The sequence below is a fragment of the Epinephelus fuscoguttatus genome, linkage group LG16 (genome assembly GCF_011397635.1).
Source record: "Epinephelus fuscoguttatus linkage group LG16, E.fuscoguttatus.final_Chr_v1".
NCBI lineage: Eukaryota > Metazoa > Chordata > Actinopteri > Perciformes > Serranidae > Epinephelus > Epinephelus fuscoguttatus.
In genome coordinates, this window is record NC_064767.1 from 41,453,874 (window position 1) to 41,480,227 (window position 26,354).

Below are 26,354 nucleotides of genomic sequence, written 5' to 3' on the forward strand. Positions count from 1 at the left end.
TAAGCCCCACATACGTCCACAGACGCCCAATATTTATTTTATGGCGCAGATCAAGGTCAATTTCATCAATCTGATGGTAGTATTGATCATCTGCTTAAAAAATACAGCATTATGTCCTCTTGTGACAAAAAGAAAGATTTCAAGTGGGATTCGGGGGGTTCTCCCCCGAGAAAATTTTGAAACATCACATGGCGAAATCCTATTTTCATGCAATTTCATACAGAAATAGATAATAGATCATAGACAAGTGCATTACATTAGCATTCCTCATCATGTTCTTGTGTAGTACGACACCTATTAGAACTACTCTCTTCTTATTGCCTTGTTTTTTCCTTACAGAAATTCAGCAGACTCATCAAACAAAAAGTCTTTTTATCATAAGTGTGTTATAGTTATTCAGGCAGGGCACATGGTTTCATAACACAGTTGAATGTAAATTTGTCTGCAATTTGCTTACCTTGGTACAATTCTCACCAGCAATGTATCGACGACAGGCGACTTTGACACTATTTACTTCAGTGTTTGCCCTACCATTTTATTAGGGGGGCACTCCACCCCCCCTCCCGAAGGTCAACTTAATTTTATTTTCTATATAGTGCCAGATCACAAAGAAGTCACTTAAGGTAAACCTTCCTATAGAACAGGTCTATACCTTGTCCTTTTATTAAACAAACTAAATAGCCTTATGTTATTTATCTTATTTACAGACAGCGTGTCATTTCTGTCTCTACATGGTCGCGCGTTTACAATCCTCCCCTGCTCTCTGAATCGCGCACGGTGGAGTTTGGCCCCGTTGGGCGCGCACACACACGTGCCCGTGCGCGCGCACGCGCACACACACACACACACACACACACACACACACACACACACACACAAGTGAACACACTAGAGGGTGTAAAAAAATAAATAAAAAAGGACTCGCGGTGGAGTGAGATTTCTTAAACGGGCGTGAGAAGGTGATACCGTCTAAAGGACTGAACACACGGTAACTCCGGTCTGAGCTGACAGTGAGGAGCTAATAAGAGCTAACTGCTAACAGACAGAAGCTAACTGCTATGAGACTGTAGTTAACTGTTTACAGACAGAAGCTAACTGCTAAGATAGAAGCTAGCTCTAATAGACACAAGCTAAAGCTAACTGCTTACAGACAGAAGCTCTCAAAGCTCTAAATTTTTGCATTTCTTACGTCATTTTACCTGTCAGCATTGTTTGAATTGATAGAGTCATCACTGAGGACTACCCAGAGGTGTGGGCGAAGAGGGTTTATCTAACTTTACGGTGAGGGCGACAGTGCACTGTCTCTAACTGGATGGAACTGAATCAAGCGCATCTTTCTTAGTCAGCCGTGGATGGGAGGGCGGGGGCAATATGCAGCAATCTGATTGGCCGAAATCTTTTCGTTCCGCCTACGCACCTATATTCACCAGGTATCAACTTGAGTGACATCTTGCATAGACAAATACACTGAAACCAGCGAAATGCGCGATTGAGTGATATGCGTACTTTTAGAGCATCAAATCGTACCAGCGTACTTTGATGTCAAAATGCGTGCCTGGTACGCAAAATGCGTACAGGTTGGCAGGTCTGCATGTGGTCAGCATGTAGAAAGCCAAATTTCAATCTGCTCTGCTGTTGAAATATGATTCTCTCATTCACCGCTATTATGATTTATGATCGCGGTTGACACAAGCACATCGCACTCGCAAGGCTAACAGCAAACTGTTAAAGACAAACTAAAATGAAAGCTGTCTGTATGTAGGCTAACACTTTATCTGAACATGTACCTGAGGCAGCCAACCTGCAGACAGTGAGTGTCCTCAGTAGAGGAGGGACAGAGAGCAGGATGAATGACTGATACTGATGTTTGTCTTCATGCTGAAATAACGTGACTTTCTTCACTCAGTATTGTGATGTCAGGAGGAATATTTATTTTATTTATTCCAGTGAGATATTATTGGGTTTTAAATAGTGACTTTGTTGTAAACATGACTGTTGCTGCCATGGACTGTATAAAACTATATCTTGTGTAACTGATCTGTAAGGAAAGCAGCAGGAGGTGAGGTGTGTGCATGTGTGTGTGTGTGTGTGGAGGAGAGGGGAGAGGGAGATGTTGGTAGAGAGATAGTGTGTGTTATTAGATACTGTTAATATCACTTATTATGCTTCTGTGCATTGACAGTTCTTTTTAATTGTTTCTGTATTATGTTGAGAAGGGCCACGCCTGTATATAAGTGGATCTGTTGCTCGCTGCTAAAAATGTGGCCCATCGACATCATCTGGTTTTGAAATGCGGCCCAGTTGAAATAGTAATTGAATAGCCCTGCTGTAGTTTGTTTGTTTCTTAGCTATCTAACAACACATCAAAAATAACTGTAAGCCAGTCTTGTTCAGTGAAACAGTTTATCATGTACACTCAAAAATAGGCCAAGCTTAATATTTAAGATTGTTTGCTTATAAATACATAAACCTGGTTGTTCTATATTTAAAACACATTGGGTTTATTACTACTATTAAATAAATCACATTATTACCTATTACACTCATTATTATTACTTGAGTTTGTTTTATTTATTCATTTCACAGATAGTTATACATCCTTAATCCTTAAATTAAATTCATTATGGATGTGGACTTAAAATCATTGTTTTATTTTATGACCTTGCTGCCCCAGCTTTTGGCCTTTGTGCTCTCAAAAAATTGACAACACAAAAGGCCAAGTGGCCTTGCCCCTAAAATGACGAAATTCCAGGCCTGCTGTCAACTCCTATGGTCTTTATTTGCTTGAACTATACTACCCTGCCCCTACAACCTCCAGTGGTGCTGCTACATTTAGTCTATATCCAAAAGTTTTTAGAAAATGTGTGCTTATACAGACAACATTTACATGGTCAGTGTCCATATAAATGTATCTATGTAGCGTAAGTGAGCCATTAGATGTTCTGGTGATGAATGCACTCTCTTTGCTGCTCTTTAAAGATTAAAGAATTACAGCAGTCACTTAAAATCTTGTTTTACAATTTCCTTTTCCTAAGTTCCTCTAGCAGTAATAATCTTGTGTTTAAGTACATGTTCTAAATAACACGGTACAACAAACTTACCCGACTGTCTGTTTGCGTGCAATGTCTGGGTCGGAAGCGGTGTATCGCACTACATCACTGTTGATGGCAAGGTCCTCCCGTTTGGACAAATGCTTCTGCACTGGATCAAACACCGGCGCCTCATTGACATCCTGCACATTCACCACCACTGTGGCGGTGGCAGTAGGCAGTGGAGTAGCAAAAGGAACCTCATTCTCCACTGCAACCAGCAGAGTGTGCTTGGTGCTCCTCTCAAAGTCAAGACCCTGGTTGCATGAAGGAAAAAGCACAGCAGCACATCAGATAAATGTCTTACAACCTGAACAAACTGCCTGTGTGAGCAGCACATGTACATTGCAAAACCTCTTGTATTTTTTTTTTCCCCAGCACCCATGTTAACAGGTTAGCACTTTTATTTTTAACTCCACACTTCCTGTCTCTGTTTCAAAATAACAGCCCTCTGACAACATTTCTATGGACAGAATCCCTTCATTTGTTAACACGAGGCTTTTACTTTCATTGTGAAGTATTTGCAGGACCATGTGGTTGAAAAGGTAGTGGTTTGCACAGCTCCATAAATAAGTTTAGTACCAGCTTTTAATTGTAGAAATACCGTACCTAGAGTAACATACAGTTCTGCAGCAGCAACACTATCTGTGTGAACATGGCACACATAAGCCGCAGCAGTTCAGTGAGGTCCAGGACTAAAACTTAAACTCCCTTTTTACTTTTTGTTTTACCTGGATACTACATAACAATGATTGACACTGAAAAACATCACAGGTTTAATATTGTGTCTTATTTGAAAATTCTTAGTTTACTTCCCACCTTAGCAGTAGAAATGATTCCTTCATGTTTGTTACTTCCTGTTTTCACAGTGAAAAGTCCTCCAGGATCACCATCGACAATTGTGAACTTGGCATTCCAGGCTGGGGAATGTGGCTGGTCACCATCTGTTACTGACACTGTAATGACCTGAGTGTCCACTTTATTTTCTGGAACTGTTGCTTCATACTGGAATGCAAGGGATGTGTTTTTGGTGAAACAGAAAAAAACAAGGATTGTAAAAAAAAAAATGCTGCTTGTTGCTTGATGCAGTTTCGTTAATTACTTCCCTGTACAGCTTTGGGATACTCTATTTAATACAGTTCACTCACTTTTAGCCAAAAAGTATCTAAAACTTACCTTTCAACAACAAACAGATATTTTGAGTGTAAGAGTTGTCATCATATATAAAATGCATTGTTGAAGATGCAAAGATTATTCAATCATGTCATAAACTATCAGGACTAAAACTGAGATCATATGCTACTCAAACTGCTGAGTAAAATAATAAAAAGGAGCAGCTCTTTATTGTTTACAATCTATAATGTTACCAAAAATTTATTATGATGGGCTACCTTCTCAAGCAAAGCTGTTTTTGCTTTAAAGTTGACCATGTATGATACCGGTTCATACACATCAACTGTAATGCTACCACATAAAAAAATGAAAACACTAACTAAAGTCCTTTCTATTGCCCCATGGACACTGCTCTGAAGCTTGACAGATCTGCTGTGCCTGGTTATATGTATGTTGTACTTACGGTGGGCTGAGTGAAGGCTGGAGCATTGTCATTGCTATCTGTGACCGTAAGAATGACTTTTGCTTGTCCCGTTAACCCTTCTCCCATCATGTCAGCTGCTTGTACCACCAATGTGTATTTTGGGTATTTCTGTAAAGAAACATAAAAGTTAAATGCAGTTGGAGCAAAATCCATTAAGACATTTTAAATAGCTGTGAAAGTAATGACATTCCCATTAGCCTCAGCTGCTGTAATGATGTTACATGATAACACGTGCCGTAACAAATCAAACTGTAGAACAAGAAACTGCCCGATCATTACAAAACTTGCAGGATATTTTTAATGAGAATGTTGAAACCCATGTACAAAGTTATCTTAAAATCACTCAACAGGGGGAGCCACCAGTTCCAAACAAGTGCATTGGCCTTGTGCAAAATTTGACCCGTAAAGTAGTTTGTCAAAACATCACCAAACCCAAGTATTGAAGCGTGTCCTCAAAATGCTTTTGCAATTGACCAGTAAGGGGTGACAGTTGCACCAAGGAAGAGCATGACCCAGCACAGATTTGGTTGTAAATGTATGAGGGTCTGTCTAATCATCATAACACCTGGTGGTTATCTTTAATGCAGTTGTCGTAAACTGTCAAACATCTAGATCCTTCGCAACTTCAACTTCTAAAGATCCACGCTGGCTTGAACCCAGTAATCTCCACTTACAGCTATATTTGTCTTTGTTTCCGCAATCTGCGGTTTTGCATAAATGTATCTGTATTATCTATTACATGGTTTCCCTGTGTTGTTCAGTCTGCACATGAGCTAGCATGAAAGCATCTACACCTCACCTAGCGCCTAACTGAACCGAATCAAGCAAGAAAACAGGAGTGTTCCCGAGCACCTATTTTTCAGGGCACGATGGGTGCGTCATGTGATAAACAGAGGACAACTTTGGAACGCAGCCACACACACTGCATGTATAGTGGAAAGAACAACCAAGTACAGCCAAGAGCTATCTTTCCATTCTTCAGTAAATATCAGTCTGTGTTAAATATCAAGAAGTTGATCAGTTTGTTGCAGGGCTGCCAGAGCTTTACACCCATGCCATGGACAAGAAACAACACCTGGAGGAAGATCAGCTCCAAACTCAGGATTTCTGGTAAGCAGGCTATGATATAGTGCTGGTTATGGTCGCTTAGCAACTTTAGGCACACACTGCCTCTGCACTCTTCAAAGTTGGCACAGAGTAGGCACAAGAGTAGCACCCAGTGCCCAACCTTGTGTCTTCCAGGCGGTTAAAGACACAGCATGTGGATGGGCCCTTCGGTTAAATAAGTTTCAGAAGCCTCACCTCTCTGTCTAGCCGACCGTCATTGACTCTGATTGCTCCATTGACTGAGTTGATGACAAACAGGAAGTCATTGGGCAACTGTGGATCCTGGCTCAAAATACTGTAGCGGATATCTGAGTTGTCACTATTCGGCTCGTCACTGTCTGTGGCCTCAACCTTCAACACTTCAAAACCTAGAGAGAGAGAAGTCAGAAGTGAAAATGAAGTACAGAGGTTTCTCAAAGTATTCAGAGCACTTCATTAAAGAGCCAATTTACAAAGCAAAGCTGGGCCACACAGGGTTAACAGAATACTAGTTTTCTTTCCAACCTAACAATGCACCTGGTGTTTGTGGTGTGTGTGTGTGTGTGTGTGTGTGTGTGTGTGTGTGTGTGTGCAGTGTCAGTGAGTTAAGTCATTCTGTAGTCTTGTCATACCTGCATATTAACTAGGGCTGCACAATATATCAAAAATGTACCTTCATCACAATATCAACATGTGTGATATAGGTATCACAAGACTGCTTAACTGTCATAAAGAGTATATTTACATGTGCCATGCATTCACATGCCGCATGTCATATTGAAACACTGGCGGGTGACTTTACGAGTTTTGAAAGTATTTCTCATGTCACACAAACCACTGACAGCAAAACGTATGTTTTGTGTTATTATCATACTGTCTGTGATGTGTCTGTGTTTTTTTTCTGGCCTCTGCACAGATCTGACACCTGCCTACCCACCTGTCCTCATCCCAGACTCATCCCAGTGCGCTGCTGTTTCCTGGTAAAGACAATGGGTCTGGGTCTCTCCCCAAGGACCACCAATAAACCATAACCTTGTATTTTAATGTTTATAAAATACACCAGAATTCACACATATGTAGGATAATACTACAGACGTTTCTGTAGTCTTACATCTGTTGTGACAGCACTTGCTGTATTCACTCATGTCAGTGATGATTGTGTTTTACTGTCCAGGGCACGTTCTACTGATACAGTATTGACTCATGTTGAGGACAACCTAATGATGTTAAACTGTACAGGGGATGCGCTGTGCAGAAGAAATTTATTAACTGGCAGCCACCATTTTCTTCCTGTATATACCATGTATGTCACACAAGATCAGTTTTGTTTTTTGTTTTTTTTTTAATGGGAACCCACTCAAATGACCACCTGTGGGTCCCGGGACTTACTGCATGGACAACCTATCAATATCACTGCATTTCTGTGGATCCCGGGGACTCATTACATGGACAACCTATCAAACACGGCACTTTAGCACTCAGCACTTTTTCTTGCACTTTTGACGTCTCTGTATGTTTCTGTGTTGTGATTGTTAAATGTAGTCCATGTCTGTTTTATGTGATAGAACTGTCCCTGTGATGATGTTTTTATCTTGTCCTGTGAAGCAATGAAATGTAGCACTGTGCCCAAGATTAATTTCCCTTAGGGGACAATAAAGTTTACCTTACCTTAATATTACTGCATTTCTTTTTTCTTTTTTTGTGCGAGTTATATCGTCAATGCAATATTCAAAAATGTTTTTTCCTGATATCATGCAGCCCTAATATCAACTGATAAAATATCCCTACAATATCGTACAATCTATTATTGATAACCAAAGACTAACTACGATGATGCAATACATACGCAGAAAAAAAAGGTAGATTTAGACAACAGCCAGATGAGAGGAATTACCATGATCCAAAGTTATTTCTGATTTGCCATCTGAAACTCTGTCTCCACCGAGTTCCCCATTTAGTGTATAACTGAAGCTTTCTATCAAGCTGAGGTGGCTTTAGCTTTACTAGCATGCTCACTTTTGTAGAAGTTCCACTCTGGAGTGTATCACAAAAATGTATAGTACTCCCCAATGTGTTGAAGCAGGTCCTGGATTTGATTATATTAGCTTTAAGTCAACTTGCACTTGTCTGGTAAATGTGAAACATGCTGCTGAACACTAACACAGATCTTATTCAGGCTGAGATGAAATCCACTGACAGTACCTTTTGGTGAGGCCTCAGCAACTTCTCCCACGTAGGTGTCTTGACTGAAAACAGGTTTGTTGTCGTTCTGGTCAATTACTTTCACCACAATTTCCATAGGCTCCTCAGCCTTTCCTGACCCATCTGATACAGCATGTGCTTGAAACTGCAGACAACATACATATTTGTATTATAATACTGCACATGCAAGAATAAACAAAGCAGATGCTCTCATTCCATGTTTACACCAGGTCCTGCAAAAATAAGGCCAGGGGAATCATCAGGTCCCCAACCACCCAAATAACACCCTTTCTCTCTCTGTTGAGGTCAGGGAGAAGGTACCAGATAGACCAGGCCAATCAATGAATTTACAGAAATAGAATAGAATAGAATAGAAAGAACTTTATTCATCCCCGGAGGGAAATCCAGCTGTCCAGTAGCTAATAAAAAACAACAACTACACTTCCCCTCATCAACAACAACACAGATCACTAGAATCTGAACAATCTTATTTTAGGGCTGCTCGATAATGGAAAAAATCATAATCACAATTATTCTGGTCAAAATTTAAATCACAATTATGTGGCGCACATGATGACGTATTTACACGACGGCATGTCATTTCTGTCTCCACATGGTTACGAGTTTACAATTCTCCTCCGCTCTCTGTATTGCGCACGGCGGAGTTCGGCCCTGATGCACACGCACGCGCGCACACACACACACACACACACACACACACACACACACACACACACACTTTTGAAATCTTCGGAATAGAGTTTTTGAAAACTCTTTTCCGTTTTTTGAAATCTTCGGAATAGAGGAGAGGAGGGGAGGGGGCAGTATTGTGCAAGCGCGGCTTCCGGGTGCGTTTCATTTGCAGCACAAGACAGAGTAAACTGACAAAAAGCGCATTATCGTTTTATGTCGATTATTTTGTTTTAATAATCATTGAAAAGCCCAAATCGTAATCTAGATTAAAATTCGATTAATCAAGCAGTCCTACCTTATATCCTTATAAACTGATAACATACCCTATATGATTTCATGTAGCAATAAAAAATTTGATTGATAGTGCTGACTAGTAAAAAATAGTTTTAACTAAGATAAAGCTGTCATGTCTAATGCTGATTCTAAAATAATGTATTCTGAAACGAAATAAAATACAAAGTGTGTCTGGAGAACTCCCTATCTGGTCCTGAAAAGTAAACAAGAGTGTATGTACTGTATAAGACTATCATTAGAGATGATGCTTACCGTATACTTGTCTTTCTCCTCTCTGTCAAGTGGTTGTGTGAGATACAGATTACCAGAGTCTCTGTCCATGGTGAAAAGGCCAACAGGAGGCTCATCAGCTCCTGGACCAGTGATGCTGTAGTAGATCTTCTTAATTTTATCCTCATTAGAACGGATCTGGGCACAACACAACAAGCCTGAGTTTTACCACTTGCACCAATTACAACAACAGTTAGAATACTTCAGAACTATTTTCCACTACATGAGGAAAATAGTGCAGATGTTTCTGAGTTATACTGCAATTACATTTCTGGGGTACAGAAGCCAAAAGCAGCCTGGTTACAAAATTCTGCATACTGTTGCCAAGATCAAAAATCAATTATGTTATGTTCTTTGAACAACAGTGCTGTTTCATCATATCATCATCATCATCATCAATTTTATTTATAAAGCCCAATATCACAAATCACAATTTGCCTCACAGGGCTTTACAGCATACAACATCCCGCTGTCCTTAGGACCCTCACAGCAGATAAGGAAAAACTCCCCAAAAAAACCCCTTTAACGGGGGAAAAAAAACGGTAGAAAACTCAGGAAGAGCAACTGAGGAGGGATCCCTCTTCCAGGATGGACAGACGTGCAATACATATCAGCAATGGTGCACCTGAGAACTACTTTGATCTTTCATTATTGCAAAAAACAACCTTTTGATATTTCTTAAAAACAGGATGACTAGTGGAAACCAGTGTTCATTGTGTTAACAAACGCTGACTAACAGGTGAAATACGTGGGTCACAGCATGTCTGCAGCAGCATTACAACCAACTGAAGCTGCTACACTGACTACTGACGCCCGGGCTTCTCAACATTTATTTTGTGCGGCAGGGCTATTTATTTTTCTCTACATGCCGCTCCACGGTATTCAAACAGGTAAGAAAAATGAAAACCTCATTATAACAGAGGCAGTGAGAAGCAGAGCAACCTTGTGTGTTTTCACATTTCACATTTAAATAAATTAATCAAATTAGTGCAACCTGTGGTTAAGTTGTTTTTCTGCTTCTTAACTGTGACATCATTAAGTCAGTTTACAGTTAACCTGGGTACAAACAGTTGTCTAGTTGTCTCCAATTTGTTATTTATGGTATTTATAAGTTTGAGATTTTGAGCTTTTCAAATGTTGATCAGTAATTGTGTGGTCATAAATCATCCTTTAAACCTGTCAAAAACTCTACTGGAGAAATGCAAGTTTGAAAAACAATTTTTTTTGAAAAATTAGTTGTAAAAATCTGTCTAAATGAAACTTCAACACTTGATACAACCTGTTACCTTGATTCCAAATTCCTAAACCTGTATTTTCCTGATTGGATTAGTTTTAAGAATAAAAAACTTTTTGATTCAAAGTAATAACTAGATAGATATAATAACTAGAAGATGACTAAAAAGTAATGATACTTTATCAAGTAAAACTGGACTAAAGCATTCTGAGATGTTTGTGACAAACTGTGAAAGATAAAAATAACTAAAATGAGACTAAAACTAGAAAGCATTTTCGTGGGGCGTCGGTGGCTTAGTGGTAGAACAGGCGCCCCATGTACAAGGCTGTTGCCGCAGCAGCCCGGGTTTGAGTCCAGCCTGTGGCCCTTTGCTGCATCTCTCTCTCTCTCTCTCTCTCTCTCTCTCTCTCTCTCTCTCTCTCTCTCTCTCTCTCTCTCGTCCTGTCCATTAAAGGCAAAAAAAGAAAGCATTTTGGCCTAAAGACTGACGCTGGGATCCCACTGAGCGTGGAAGTCCCACAAAGTGCGCCAGTTTTCTGTGAAGCACTGCCCACAACCTTTCTGCATACATGTTGACCAGTTGAGCTGTTCACACTGGACATGCAGCGGCCCCAAGCAACGCAGCCGCCTCGTGATCTGCAGTGACAGTTTCGGCACCCAGTCTATTTTTTTTGTGAGCTGCGAATGAATCTAGCAAAAAATAAATAAATAAAAAAAATATAAAAAAATATCTATTATCAAAGACATTCTTATTAATTATAGAATATGCATCCCATGCTTACTTATGCCATGTAACCCAAGTGTGAACATGGTGTAAGACTAAACCTAAAAAAGCTGCCAAAGTTAAGACTGGAAACCAACATGGAGTCATTCTCTGCAGAAACAAACTCAAAATACAGTTCATTATCAAATTCTCAGGCACAATTAGTTTCTCTTACTTGAGATACTTTTAGGGGGTAGGATCCTCTGTCATTCTCAACAACACTGAGTTGGGGAATAACCCAGTCTCTCTTCCTCCTCCTCAGCCCATCACCGGGCTTGGGGAAATGCAGAATAGGCACCTGTGGATCAGTTGCACTCTGAAAGAACATGCATATTTGTAGCCAGTTATAATACAGCATAAATTAGACACTGGACTGTCATTGTCTTAAAATGCTGGATTAGGGAAATTACAATGACAATGCATAAATACTTATGTTATTTTTTAAACAAAAAAGTCCTGTAAAAATGCTTTGAACAGCACTAAGACAATCTCTTTTGTTAAGTAGTAGTAGTCATTACCTGATAAACAACTGTGTTGTTACTTAGAAAAAGATTGGGTCTTTTATTCATCAAGGCAGGAAAAAAACAAGATTAATGCACAGAGAAAGAAAGATAATGATGTTAACTACTAGTAAATGATAGCACACCACTTTAAATGATAATTGCTTTAAGGAGCAACCACACCCTAAAATTCTGCTATAAGGCTCCCTCTAAGCATTTTGAGAAAATGCAAAGGGGGATGACTGAAGGAGGTGTGATTATGTAGTATTTGATCCGGGAGTTGTCTGTCTGAACACTGCATGGTGAAGTATGGACAATGAAGTAGAGCTGGTAGTCAGAACTGACCAGCGAGCAGCTGTTGTTGGACTTCATGTCTACACTGGAAAGACAGTGGAGCATGGCCCTTTGCGAGAGACACTGTGTTGTGTTGTAGCTGACCTAACGGCTCTACTACAAAATGTGTGTGCGTTTTGGGGGCAGTGTCAATGCATCAGAGCTGTAGCCCTGCTATTTAGTGAATACAGCGCAGTAACTGGCAGGCCCATGTGTTGTGTTTAATGCTACTGCAGAGAAAGAAATAGCATTCATGTCAGTGTTGACTCTCTGCTGCTGAACATCAGGCTTGGTAAAGCTACCAGCAGCTATGTGGAAGAGGCACACTGGGGCTATGATCAGTCTACATGATGAATCTCGGACTCTTGCCTATGATGTCACAATTAAGGAGAGGCAACGAAAATTAACTGAATTAAACTTTTAAACCCAAGCAGACACATGCCAGAAGCAAAAGCTGGTTTGTCTTCCATTTTTTACCCAATTATACTAATCATTTGCTTATTACCTTCTTTAACATTTATTATTGTAAACAACGCTGCAGGACCAGGGAACTTTGCACAGATAATAAATTAGAGCCTTCATACCATCTACTATGGCTTAAAAAAAAAAAGGTATTATTAGGTTTTATATAGGTACTACAAAAAATAATTCAACAAGTACTCTATGAAGTTACAGTACACATAATAAAATATTGTTGCTTTCTAGAAAAAAGAAAATTTGAAATTCACATCCTGCAGCTTGCAAACAATCTAATCTGGCATTACCAACAGAGCTATGAAAAAGACTAACAAAATGGAAGCACTGAGGTTTGGTAAATCATAAATAGCCACAAAGGGGCAGTGTTTATTAAAGAAAAAAGGGCCTTTGCATGCACTGCATTTTCACTGTCAAAACTGCTTCTAACAAGGTCCGTCTTGTTACAGATGCTTGATAAACAACAATTTGATGCATGTGGCAGCTGCTAAACTACTGGACATAAATATGTTTTGAAAGTGTTCTCCTTTATTTAGACTTCCTTCGTGTTTCTTCAATAGTGTCTCAATGGTGTCCCACCTCTGTGTGATCAGCAGAGTCCACTTCTTTAAGATGGTGCTGATGGTTTTGGTGTTTGTGGTGTCCATGGTGATGCTCAACATTTTGGTGGTGGTTCCCATGGTGATGCCTATGGTGCAATACCTTGACAGGAACACTCATTTTAAGGCCTTGTGAGTCACAGGAGTGGATGAGGAACTCCCGTTGTCCATTAATATCAACCGTTCTGTTTACCTGGAAGGGAAAAAAACACTCATTATCAAAGGCCAACATGCTGGCAACATATCTGGACTCAAGCAAGCTCTCTATATGACTAAATCAAAACTTGGGGGGAAAAAAATTCAGTTTGACAATATTCTTCATCAACATGTGCAGGGTTGATCGACAGAGATTAACATGAAGGGTGCTATTTGTTTTAAATGGTCTCTATAGGGGTCGATCAGAAGAGCTAATCAGAACAACCAGGTCTTGAATCTGAATTTCAATACTATATGCGTTTCCCCTAGAAAATTATTCAGGCCCGGTGGCAAGCTTCAGTTGGGGTACAAATTTAGCACGGGGTCTGGGGGTCCTCCCCCAGGAAATTTTTAGCGTCAAACATTTCACAGACAACAAAAAAGGCACAATCTGGGACCAATTACAGTAGGTAATGAGGTGATGAGAGCCTCCGTCTGTTTATGATTTTTTTGCTGGCATAGGCCCGGTGGGGGGTCCGTAGGCACGGCAGCCCCCCGAGCCTGTAGCAATGTAGGGGAAACACTGATAGAGGTTTTAATACTAGGCTAATATTACAAACTGAAAATAATAGTTAAAAAATATGTTTATTTGCAGCCAATATGGCAATATTTAAAGTTAGGACAACACATTCATAAACACTGAAGATTTTTAAATCATAAAAAATGTGCTCTTGACAGGAATTTGATATACTTTATACTTTATTAATCCTCAAGCGGAAATTCAATTTTTTCACTCTTGCTGTCAATTACACACAGGTCTGAACACACACATGCACATCCCTGTGTACATCCCTGTCTTAAAATGTACACTCACAGATGACTCTGGTGTTTCCTGACATAGGTGGGCCACTAAGGTATATTAACAGCCGCCAAAGTATATTTGGCAGTGTGATGAAGCCAATGGAAACCACATCATCTGCAAAGAGCAAAGCTGCAATTTTAGCACTAGGGTTGGGCGATATGGCCTTAAAATAATATCACAATATTTCAGGGTATTTTTGTGACAACGATGTTCTTGACGTTTTGAAAATTAGTTAAAAAAAAATATTATTAATTTAACAAAACAGTTTTGCAACAAAATAAGTGAGATAACGTAACAGTTTGACATCAAAGATTCTGTAAAAAACAAACAAAAATGATGACTCATTTCTTAAGTTTGTGATCAACAACAATAACTTAAGAGTGAGTTTCAGATTCAGTACACAATATTAATAATCCAACTGATAAAATCTAGCAAAAATTAAACATTTAAACAATGATCAACGATCTTTGCCCTAGGATGTTCTGGTACCAAGCACACTTATGAATAAGCCTCTGCTTGAACAAGGCATTCGTTGTGGCCAATCCATGACTAGCACAGTCAGGGGTCATGTGCACCCCCTCTCACAAACACACACAAAAGACTCCAAGAAGGCCAGGTATTACAATACACCACATGAGCATTAGAAACTGCAATTTTGCAATCAAGTGTGTTTAATTCCACTGACCTTCAACATGCCATCTTTTTGCACCATGAAATGGTCGTCTTCACTGCTGAAAAGGAACGATGTGCGCTCTGTGCAGTCTGTGAAGCCCACTAGAATTGGACAGAAGAAATAGCCATGCATTACAAATGTAGAACATACAGTAACAACAGAATTGGCAAGTTTTCAGAACACAGAGAAATAAACATCTTTTTGCAAACTGTGACAGAAATCTATTAAAGCGCTTAAGTATCATTACTGCCTCTTTCAAGCAAACAGGGCTTGCGGACGTCCGCGCGGACCTCCGCAGAGTCCGTTCCGCGTACGTTCCGCCCGAGTATGTTCGGGCCTTGACAGACACACATCACATGATGGTGTGGGGGTGTTTTGCTGGTGACACTGTTGGGGATTTATTCAAAATTGAAGGCACACTGAACCAGCATGGCTACCACAGCATCCTGCAGCAACATGCCATCCCATCCGGTTTGTGTTTAGTTGGACCATCATTTATTTTTCAACAGGACAATGACCCCCCAAACACACCTCCAGGCTGTGTAAGGGCTATTTGACCAAGAAGGAGAGTGATGGAGTGCTGCGGCAGATGACCTGGCCTCCACAGTCACCGGACCTGAACCCAATCGAGATGGTTTGGGGTGAGCTGGACCGCAGAGTGAAGGCAAAGGGGCCAACAAGTGCTAAACACCTCTGGGAACTCCTTCAAGACTGTTGGAAAACCATTTCAGGTGACTACCTCTTGAAGCTCATGGAGAGAATGCCAAGAGTGTGCAAAGCAGTAATCAGAGCAAAGGGTGGCTATTTTGAAGAAACTAGAATATAAAACATACAAACAACAATAAAGAAAACGCATTGAATGAGAAGGTGTGTCCAAACTTTTGGCCTGTACTGTATATACACACACACACACACACACACACACACACGTATATAACATACATACGTACATATAGATACAACACTCGGACCTTCGGCAGAATTTAGAACGAATATTTGAATATTCGTTCACGGCAGAGTGGGAGGGGGGGGAGTTTTGCACAGCGGCGACCGGATCTTTGCTCTCAAACCACAAAAAAACATGTGATGGCACAACAGTCTCCTTCAGTACATTATTCTATGCTTCATTTTGATTTTTACATTGGCTAGTCATCCTTTTTAATTTGTCTTCTGATTAAATTGGAACCGTTGAAACAAGTTGTAGGAAGCCTCTGCAAGTAATTTTGACATTATTGGCTATTACTGTCATGGCATCCGAAGGTACTGATGCGTTGAGCAGGTGACAGTCCGCGGTCGTTTTCAAAACACACTTGTGTCACGCACTCCAAAAGAAACTTGTTGAAACTTTAAACAATCATTTATTGTACAAAACGGGGGAAACAAATGTTGAAAAAACAGCTACAAGTTAGAGGGAATAGTGATAAAGTGGTAAAACTTGGAATTGATCCACAGCCTCAGACGGATGCGCTCAAGCATGCCGTGCGCACAAGCTCAGTTGGTAGGCTATACTGTATTTTCACATTTTTAACAATGCAATTTCAAAGTTTTGATTCTTATTGATAACCTACATTTACCAACAACAAAAAGACTACATTTAGGACCAAAAAAATATGTAAAAAAAAAAAATAATAATAATAAAAATAAATAAATAAATAAATAAACGAATATCGAATACCTACCCATAGAAACGAATATCTGAATATCCGAATATTTGGGTACAGCCCTATTGGTTTCATTTATTGTTTGTCCTGTCCCAGTGCAAACGGCGTTTTTTGACGTCCGTGGTCCAGTTGTGGAAAAATCAAACGTCCCAGTACAATACATCAAACGCACCCCAACCGCTGTGTTTCGGAAGTAGACGCACATGTGCAGTCAGTCAGAGTGAAATCCCTGATCATTAGCTCACACGCAGCTTGTTCAAGCTGTTCTCTGTGTTGTTGAACACAGAGAACAGGGAGATGAGGGAGATGAGGGAGATGTACGGAGTCCGGACAAAGCTCCGCACGGAGCACGGACGGTTCAGAAGCAATTCGGAACAAGTTAAAAGCAATTAATAAACAGACAAAGTGTTGTTTAAAACTGCATATATTGCGAGCAGATCTATTTTCTGGCCTAAAGTGCGGCCGTGACTGGTTCTGAATGTGGGATTTAGCAGGCAGCCACTCTCTCCTCTTCCTTGTCACCCGCTCGCTCTGTAAATGTAGGCTCACTGATGATGACAGTGGATCCAACTAAACTGAATGACTCAGCGGGGCGTGCAAATGAGTCATTCAGCTCTTTCAGGTAATAAGGAGCCGAGTTCCTTCAGTGGTCAGTGCTCATCTCAGTATTGAGCTTTTTTGGTGACACCCCTGCTGTAGGACAGTCAGACCTGTACACAGACTTGTTGCAAATGTGACCTAACATAGTGAATACTAAAATGTATTCAAAATGCATATAAGCAACAGCAGAAGTACTGACATATGCATTGCATATTTTACATGGTTAAAACAAAAACAAAATATAATTATTGTGATTTATGCTACAGATGAATTATTCTAAACCCAGAGTCATTTTGTTTGTTTTACATGCAGTTAGGGCCAATATTAAGTATACCCTATGACCATTAATCACTGTAATTTCTTATGACTTGATAAGTCAGTTTAACAGAAAAATGTGTCACAACCTCCCAAGTATTAAAACTTCTGTGAAGGAAATATAATAGTTTAATGGCCATAATTTGAAAATATAAAATTCAATGTTTTTTAATATACTTTTAGACCCTGCAGGTACCCTGAAGATGGTAAAGCACAGTCATGTGCAGTTTCATGTAGGAACTATTTTTTTTCTACCAAACTACACCTGCCAACCATATCACCGTGAAGAAGGAAAAACGCATGTCAGTGCAAGATGTAATCATTAAGTGTCTTCCTCAGCTGACCTGTAACGAAATCTAGCTCAGTGGTGCTAGGTGACCGAGCAGTAGTTGCATCTGTCCTTCTGTGCAGTGATATGGTTGGCTGGTGTAGTTCAGTAGAGAGAAAACAGTTCCTACATGAAATGATCTGGTGACTTTTGATTTGGGGGTGAAGTATCCTTTTGAGCTACATAGAATAACACTGAAAAGCAAAGATGTAACAATCAGACAAAGACACAGGCCTTACCAAAGAGGGTAGTTAATTATTCTACAGAGACCACTTTGGGAAAAAGACTGTGGAAAATGTCCATGACCTGACAAACATGCAAAACCACAGCAGTGTTTTTCATTGCACATTGTGTATTCCACACTATTTGAAAAGCAAGGCCTGCAAAACAGGCTCGGGGACATTGTTTTGCCCTGCAGGTAAGAGCACTGCATGAGGTGCTGGGTGAGTGCAAGCTGAGACATGTGGTTGTTTGGGGGTGAGAACAATAACAGCTTATCGGTAGAAGGTCATCTGAGCCAGTGGAGCACCTTAGAAAAGCTAAGGGGTTTCATCTCTGGCTTTAATTTAAATCTACATGCTTCCATCACTAAAATGTTTTTTCTGCAATCTAAAAATAATTCATATATTACTGATACTAAATACTGGAAATGAACACAACACAGTTTCCTCCAAGTGTGTGTAATAACTAATGAGTGAGAAAACAGCATCCTGAACTGTTCTTACCTTTTCCCAGTCTTGTGTTCGGTTTCAGGTGCTTTATGAATACTTTGAAAATCAACAAATCTGACTGGAATCCAGTTACACATGTTGGCTCCTCAGCAGTCACTAAAGCAGAGGCCTAAGAGAGGAAAACAGCCTTGTAATGAATCACAAACCAGATGTATGGGAAATGTACAATCAGCTTGCTACAAGAAAACTTTTTTTTCAGTCTGGAAACATTAAATGCCATTCTGTGTGATTAATCATCAGCTACTTTAACATGTGTGAAATTTAGTCCTCTTTCCCCGTCTTCTTACATTGTTGGCTGCTGCATTGAAACTGTCCATGTTTCTGGATAATTCTGTTAATCCATGGTCTCTGGTTACAGAATGATTTACCTGTCACTAGTGTAATCCCCAACTAAGGCAGATAAACTTAAAACATCAATTTTTTTTCAGTAGTTCTATTAGTTTAGTCTATGAAATGTCAAAAAAGGTTTAACATGCTCATTACAACTACTGAGATCTCAGGGTGAGGTCTTTAAATAGTCTGTTTTGTCCAGTACAAAGGTCAAACACAACATAACATGATATGACACATAGAAAAAGCAGCAAAGTCACACTGGAAACGCTAGAATCAGCATAGTTGCCGTTTTTGCTTTATTACCTAACAATGAAATCTCAAAATGGTTGTTCTGGGTCTAGCATTGATCGCAACTCTGTAAACTTGGCCTAAAAACTTGTTTATTCAAAACTACAAATAAAAGTGGAAGAAACTACTTCTCGTAATTATTACAACACAACGGTAAACCCCATTTATGTGAACAAATTGTAGCCTAGGACCTAAGGCGCTTTTGCAAGCAATCCACTCCAAACATGTTTGAGGGGAATGCAACCTGCCGGCGACGTCATCAGCAGAACTAGGGCGAGGCCCGTGTAGACCCACTGACTCGTCGAGGAGGAAGACTCAAACTAAAAAAAAATAAAGCAATATGAAGCTGCTTTATGTCTGTAAGGGGGCTGACACGTTTGTCGAGACATTCCTTTTACATTATGAGAGTTTAGCTTTTATCTTCAATTCCCCCTTGATATATGGTCGACGCAACACCCATTAAAATACAATTTAGCCATTATCATCTGCTCCAACCTCACTCCTTAAAGATAATACAGTGACTGAGAGCCGCGCCAAGTGGTGTGACGAATAAAAGAAGAGATTTTACTGAAATAAAAGCTGCCTGTTGCATAAGCGAAATTATTCTCAGACACTGCCATGAAATGAAGGTTTCTAAAAACACCTAATTAATGTTATGTCATATTTAAGGTAACGTTAACATTAACTAACGATGTATTTCTTGTTCTCTGAATTTAACACCATAGAAAAACAGAAAACGGTGGAAGCCGTCAACTTCAAACGAAAGCAGGAAATCTTACCTGAAACACGGTGATAAAAATGCACAAAACCGCGAATCGGGCGGTCCCCATCTGTCTGTAAATCCTCTGTCAATATTCCTCGCAATTAAAGTTTAAAAAATAACTGGATTTGAGATGAATTTTAACTATATAGGCTATTCCCTTCCGAATATTCGTCCTTACTTCTTTGTCTTCTCTCGTGAGGCTAGTTTCAGTTACCGAATGAGTTCAGCTGGACGAGTTGCTGCAGGTACTTTCAGCGTATGACGTCAGCTTACAGGTGCGCGGGTTTCGTGCTCCTGATATGGTCATACAGGCTGAACACGCCTAAAGAGACAGATACCAGTAGTTTCTGTTACTGTCTGCTCATGAATAGGATTTACAACAGACAGTAGGCCTGGTGGATACACTTACAGCGTTCTTACTTCTTACTAACCAGCTATGGACTGTATCTGAGCCAAGTGAGCAGCATTCTACAACTTTGTCTCATTTCCCTTTACTGACCCCCCCGCCTCTCTCTCTCTCTCTCTCTCTCTCTTTCTGTCTCTCTCCCTCTGTCACACAAACACACACGCATGCACGCCCACATACGTTGGAATTGTCTAGGTAAAATTGACAACAATTTATAATCTAATAGGCTATTGACCACATATTTTTTTTGTTCATCAAGAGTCACTGGTCTGTCATTGGTATGAAACCAGCCTCTGAAAACCAGTTGTCTCAGGTTCCCCATTTTCATGAAACCAAATGAGATCTCTGTGTAGTCAGTATGGTGAAATGAGAGTTTTCAGAATATTACGCACTACAGATTTTGGGCAAGATTTGTATGGAGTCAAACTAGACACAAATGTATAGACTGTTTAACTGATCAACACTGACATTCTAAAAGAGTCCAAGTGTATTTCCTGTTGGAATGTTTGTTAATAGCTTGTTTGCAGTCACATGACTATTATGATGGCAAAAGTCAGATGGAGGGTAGAACGTGATAAATTTATATACTGTGTGAACTGCATATAGAGGAAAGTGACAAAAGGGTTGGATGAACCTGCAGGCAACAGGTATCATCAGAGAATTGAAACTGGTGTTGGATGAGATCCATGCAAAATGAAGTGTTGTTTTTTTATTTTCCACCACAATTTGACCGACTTGCCTGGTGTGGACACGATTGGAATTACAAATCATTTCATTCTCCAGACTTCCTAACGTTACTAACCTTACATGGCGAGCTGATGAAAGTCTACAAAAGTCTAGTGGGCTATAACTATTTTGTGAGCAGTTGGTTCCATGACTGAAACGATTTGAATGTTGTCTTGTTTTTGGTCAGGTAAGTAAATGTGCTAGAGTAACTTTCTTCTTACTTTCTTTTACATTTCAGCTCTGTAAATGGATACACCATCGTCAGACTCATGTTACTAATTAACTTTAGCTATTTTCTACCTACTAGGTCAACCATTCCTCGATGTCTGGTAAACGCTGTTAAAAATCTGGGTTTAAATCAGTTGACTGTGCTCCTCCAGACAGACAAGAGTATTTTGATCTGCACCTGCCAGTGTTTCTCCATGACTTTTTTATTTCACCTTTTTGTGTGATACTATTTTCAGAATGTAAAATGGCTTTTGTTTTTTCTCAGTTTAATTAAATGGAACAGCCATAAACGGTGCAAATCATAGGTATTTGTGTGCAGTGTAGGTAGACTTTGCCTCTAGCTGTCTGCCCTCCATCTGGACAGCGCACATCACATATGACGTCATATGCGAAGAAGCTATGCAGTAGATGTCCGATTGCCTGAGCAACAGTACAGCAATTAAAAAGTCTATTGTGGCTGTGTTTGACCATATCTGAATGTGTGAAAACATTTTGTATTATTGAATTTAAATCTGTGAATGTGTAGAAACATTTTGATCAAAGAATTAAAATGACTTTGAGTTAGTTTATTTAAGAAAGGACAGTGCAAATTAATAAATTCACATGGTATAAAAATGCCAGAATTAGCCAAGAGGCTATTTTTTTTTTCTGTAGTCCCTTGGGAAAGATGTTACACAAGGCTACCTAAAATACAACATAACCACAAACAAACAAAACAAAATGTTTGACATGTAAAAAATATATCTGAGCAAAGAAATTTAGTTTTTGAATCTGTAAGAACATCTACAGCTGTGCATAACATTTTTTTTCATAAATGAGAAAGATTTGAGTGCATAAAGATTTGTACAAACATTTGCAGTTTACCTGTTTGTGGATGAAAAAAAATTCACACAGCACTCAACTCTATGACACCCACATTTACATCTTGAATCAAATCTACAAGTACAAATCAAATCTTAAATTCCTTTTGAAGCTTCCTTCCGTTCATTTGATCAAAATGTTTTCACACATTCAGATATGGTTAAACACAGCTACATTACTTTTCATCCTATTTTATCTTGATAGATTTGATGACTTTTAATTCTGATGTATTCACTGTGTCATTTGAGTATGCAACATCATACATGAGCACCAAAATCATTAGGCTGTAGTTCGCAAGTCTTGTAAACCTCAATGTGCTCATTAAAGTCAGTCTCTTTTGAGAAACATCAATAATTAATTCCTAAGAAAAGAGTGCTTCCTTCATCCATCCATTCTTTTCTTCCCCTAACTGTCTGGACATCAGCTGGCAGACAGTATTTTAGGTTAACAGCCTTGCATCGACAGCCTTGCAGTCAGTGTCTAAGGCATTGTAAGGGCCCAGCAACTTTTATGGCCCCCCTCACATGCAAAATCCTTAGCTGACTGATCTTAAGACTTAATTTTATTTATTACTATCTACTTAGCCTACTGTCTTAAAGTAATTGATCTGGCTTTTCGTGTACCTGAACTCATTGTAAGTGAATTCAGTGTGAACTGGATACAAACAGTGTTGGAAAGGTTACTTTTGAAATGTAATTGGTTACAGATTACTAGTTACCCTGTTAGAAATGTAATACATTATGCAACTATTTTAATTATCTCATCAAAGTAATTTAACTTATTACATTTGATTAGTTTTTGATTAACTTTCTGAAAAATATTTTAAACTGGGCAGTCAAGCTGTAAAATGTATGGAAACAGGCTTTATCAAAAGAAGGCATTCCTGCACAACTAAAAGATGCAAAGCAACAGAATGAATGTTACATAAACTTTCAACTGAAAATAAATTTTAACACCAGCATTCTGATTAATAGCTGTAATTTAAACATTTTTCTTTTCACATTTTTTATTTTTTTTCAAACAATTCACCAAAGCAATATTTTTTTCTACCCTTGTTGACTGTGTGACTGGAGCCTGGCCAACAGAATTGTGACTGGACTAGTACAACATAAACTGTGACAGTAGCTGCGTATCCAGTGGATCCCCAGGAGTATGTGACCAACAAAGGTAGGTCCTTCAGAGGACCTGGAAGCCAGGCTTAACTCGCTATTCCTCCACAAATGAGACATCAAAACTAACTGTGTATTCAGGGGGTCCTTATCAACTCGCAAACATTTCAAAGTTTATGGTTGCCCTCATACTGCAGAAAAATAACACGCGAGAAACATGAGCAACTCACATGATGGGTAACAGCATTAATGTACAAGGTCTGTTTCCTTTACCCTGCTTGCTTGATAACATACTATATCTAGGCTGCTTACAACAAAACTGGATTTTGTGCCCCACCTCTTAGTGGCATGGATGTGTAAAGAAATAGCTATTATACTTTGTGGCTACGTTAGCACACAATGTTGAGCTAGCCAGAAACAGGCATCATACTGGGTTACTAGCTAACAACTAGGTACAAGCTAACAGACTGCTGCTCCTAAATTGTCTGCGTCAAAAGAAAATGTACAGGAATGACAAAAACAAAAACACTCTCTTCACTTAAGTTTTTCAAGGAAGAACTTATTGTGTTCAAAATGTTATTTCCATTAAAATATCTGTTAACATTTTACTGTGTATGCAACTAGTCAGCATTTTTCCTCTTTTCCTTTCAGTAGTGTTAATGTTAGCTAGGTAACACTGCCAATAATTAGGTTGACCATTTTATATTTAATGTTAACAGAAGACTTTCTTTAAATCAATAGTCTACAATCTGTGTATCCATCTTCATTTATGTAACTTTAGCTAGAATAACCTTATAGCAAATTCTTGCTAAGGGACTAGCAAGTCCTTGCTAATGTTTGTTAACCTTACTCAGCTTACTCAGTTTGCAAACAATGTGAAAGCCATGCTTCATTAGTAACTTAACTAAATTATTGGTGATAGATAAATGCAAATAAAGCACTAAATCAATCCCAGTATACTTACTGTGAAAATCCGGCAATCTTAGGAGCAGGCAATGTCAGCTTATGTGGCTTTTTTCCTTTGGGCTCGCTGCTGGAGCCTCATATAGGAGAGAAGTGACACTTGCTGCTGGAGCTCTGTTGTTTTTGTTGTCAGCATTTGGGGTTCAAGCTCAAAGGGCTGAAACTCAATTGTATCTGTAACTCAACTGTTAGGGTAGGGGTCCAAGCAGCAAAGCTTCTTCCTGAAACCCTAATTGTTCTCATTATTAGAGGTTCAAGCCCTGGATGGGCAGAATCAGATTGAGTTTATGCTGGTTTACGGGATTTTTTTTCTTTTTTTAATGGTTGTTTATCTTTCCAATGTGATGAGTAAAGTTGTGTATATGAGGGACTATCTTCTGGCTCTGACAAGAAGCACTTAAGGAGTTAGACACCCAATAGATAGGAGATACAAGATAGAAATCTTTCCTGCCGTCGGTCCTTATGGGGAATTTCAATTTGCTCTTGTGAGCTGTGTAGCATGTGATGAGCTGTTGGCACTGGTGAGGAGCCGATGACTCCACAGGGAGTGTAGTCTCATGCGCTCATAGGGTGACCAGACGTCCCGAAAAAATTCGGGACAGTCCCGAAATCCAAGCAGTTGTCCCGAATCGTGAATCCTGCCCTAATTGTCCCGAAAATTACACTAGAGCAGGGTCTGGAGTAGTTATTGCCTGACAAAACAATAAAAACGGATCATGGTGGTTGAGTCGTCCTGCAGCTCCCGCCGGCTGCACATTGGCTGCAGCAGTTCCTACATGAATTATGGGTGTTGTAGTTTTTAAATTGTGTACAGCATTGGCGATGAAGTGTGAAGAGAGTTGCAGCCACGAGGACAGGGAGAGCGCGGGTTGCCACGAGAAGGAGTGATTTGCACGTTGCAGTGCAGACTCTTGTTCTAACTGTTCAAAACTGTTCTACAAACTTGTTCTACAAACCACAGACCGTGGAACCGGGGGGGGGGGGGGGGCCGGGGGGCCATGGCCCAGGTAACTTTTGTACTCTGACACAGAGGGCTGCATTGGGATTGGGTCCCGCCGGGTCCCGCGGGTCCCCATTAAACAGTAGAAGAAGAAGAAAAAGAAGAAGAAGATGTAGCCTAGCGACAGGATGTCAACACAGGAACTTGGTGCACATGCATGAGCGTTTCCACTCCATATTTATTCATAAATGGACCAATATGCCCTGAACCAGCTTTCATACCAATTTGCCGCGACTATTATGCACGTCTGCGCGCTCTTATAACTCACTGTGTGAACCCAGGTTGCATAATAAAGATTTGCCCCCTCGTTTTTTTTAACCGCCCCCTCAGTAACTTCATCCTGGCGCGGGGCTTGCCTTAATCTCAATCACTGCATGATTATATAAAGGTAGAAAAATAAATAAATACAGAGGAGGAGAATAGAATAAATGAAAACAACGAAATAGGAGCGCTATTCCTTACCAGTGCATCAAAAGACATGCAGACCAGGGAAACGAAACAAACCCCATGAATCTCTTTATTAATAGCCTATAAAATGACGTGTTTCCTCCTGCGGGACGGGAGAAGACACAAAATCAATGCATCTCTATTATTGTGCGGGCATAAATTCTCAGAGTTTTGCGGGAGCAGGCGGGAGTGGACATACACATTGCGGTTGCAGGCGGTAATGGTCAGAAATTCAGCGTTCTGGTTACTTTTCAGTAACTGTGCAGCTGCGCTTGTTTTGTTGTTTGTGTGTGTGTGTGTGTGTGTGTGTGTGTGTGCGGCTCTGCACATCAGTCTGATATGAGTGCTGACGTGATGATAATGAATATAATGTTGATTTAGATTCAAGACAGCAAGATGAGTTTTGGTTGCGGTTGTGGACTGGATGTACTTTGTTTGTTGTTGTTTGCTATAGTTTCATCTGTGCGTTTATGTGTAAATAGGCTTGGCCTGTTGTGTGTGAATGTTAGAGTGGGCTCAGAGGGGTTAATCTGAGCAAGCATGTGTTCGTGTTCAAGCGTGTACTGCAGATGTGACTGTGTGGCATCGGAATAAAAAAAGTGCTCCGCAACGTTATTTAATACAATAGTAATATTGTCTGTTTCAATGCATATGCCCCCCCACCTCCTCCGTGTGACTTAAAATTATGGCCCCCACTTGTTCAGATGCGTTCCGCGGTCCATGCTACAAACTGATACGCTTGTAACGAATGTACCACGCGTCTTTTATTTTGTTGCTTTTATCTTTCATTA

General features: G+C 39.8%; 1 protein-coding gene across 1 annotated transcript in view; it reads right to left on the bottom strand.

Moving 5' to 3' along the window:
• The window catches only part of LOC125903952 (B-cadherin-like), a 33,419-nt gene extending 13,171 nt beyond the window's left edge, over positions 1 to 20,248 (bottom strand). Inside the window, exons 1-11 of the mRNA XM_049601170.1 lie at positions 19,840 to 20,248; positions 18,434 to 18,548; positions 14,817 to 14,905; positions 13,115 to 13,327; positions 11,404 to 11,544; positions 9,214 to 9,369; positions 7,975 to 8,119; positions 5,989 to 6,161; positions 4,666 to 4,794; positions 3,909 to 4,094; positions 3,102 to 3,346 (exon numbers count right to left, since the gene is read on the bottom strand). Of these exons, the coding sequence (XP_049457127.1) occupies positions 3,102 to 3,346; positions 3,909 to 4,094; positions 4,666 to 4,794; positions 5,989 to 6,161; positions 7,975 to 8,119; positions 9,214 to 9,369; positions 11,404 to 11,544; positions 13,115 to 13,327; positions 14,817 to 14,905; positions 18,434 to 18,548; positions 19,840 to 19,890 (1,643 nt within the window). The 5' untranslated portion in view covers positions 19,891 to 20,248. The remainder of the gene's footprint in view (positions 1 to 3,101; positions 3,347 to 3,908; positions 4,095 to 4,665; positions 4,795 to 5,988; positions 6,162 to 7,974; positions 8,120 to 9,213; positions 9,370 to 11,403; positions 11,545 to 13,114; positions 13,328 to 14,816; positions 14,906 to 18,433; positions 18,549 to 19,839) is intronic.
• Between the last annotated feature and the right edge of the window lie 6,106 nt (positions 20,249 to 26,354).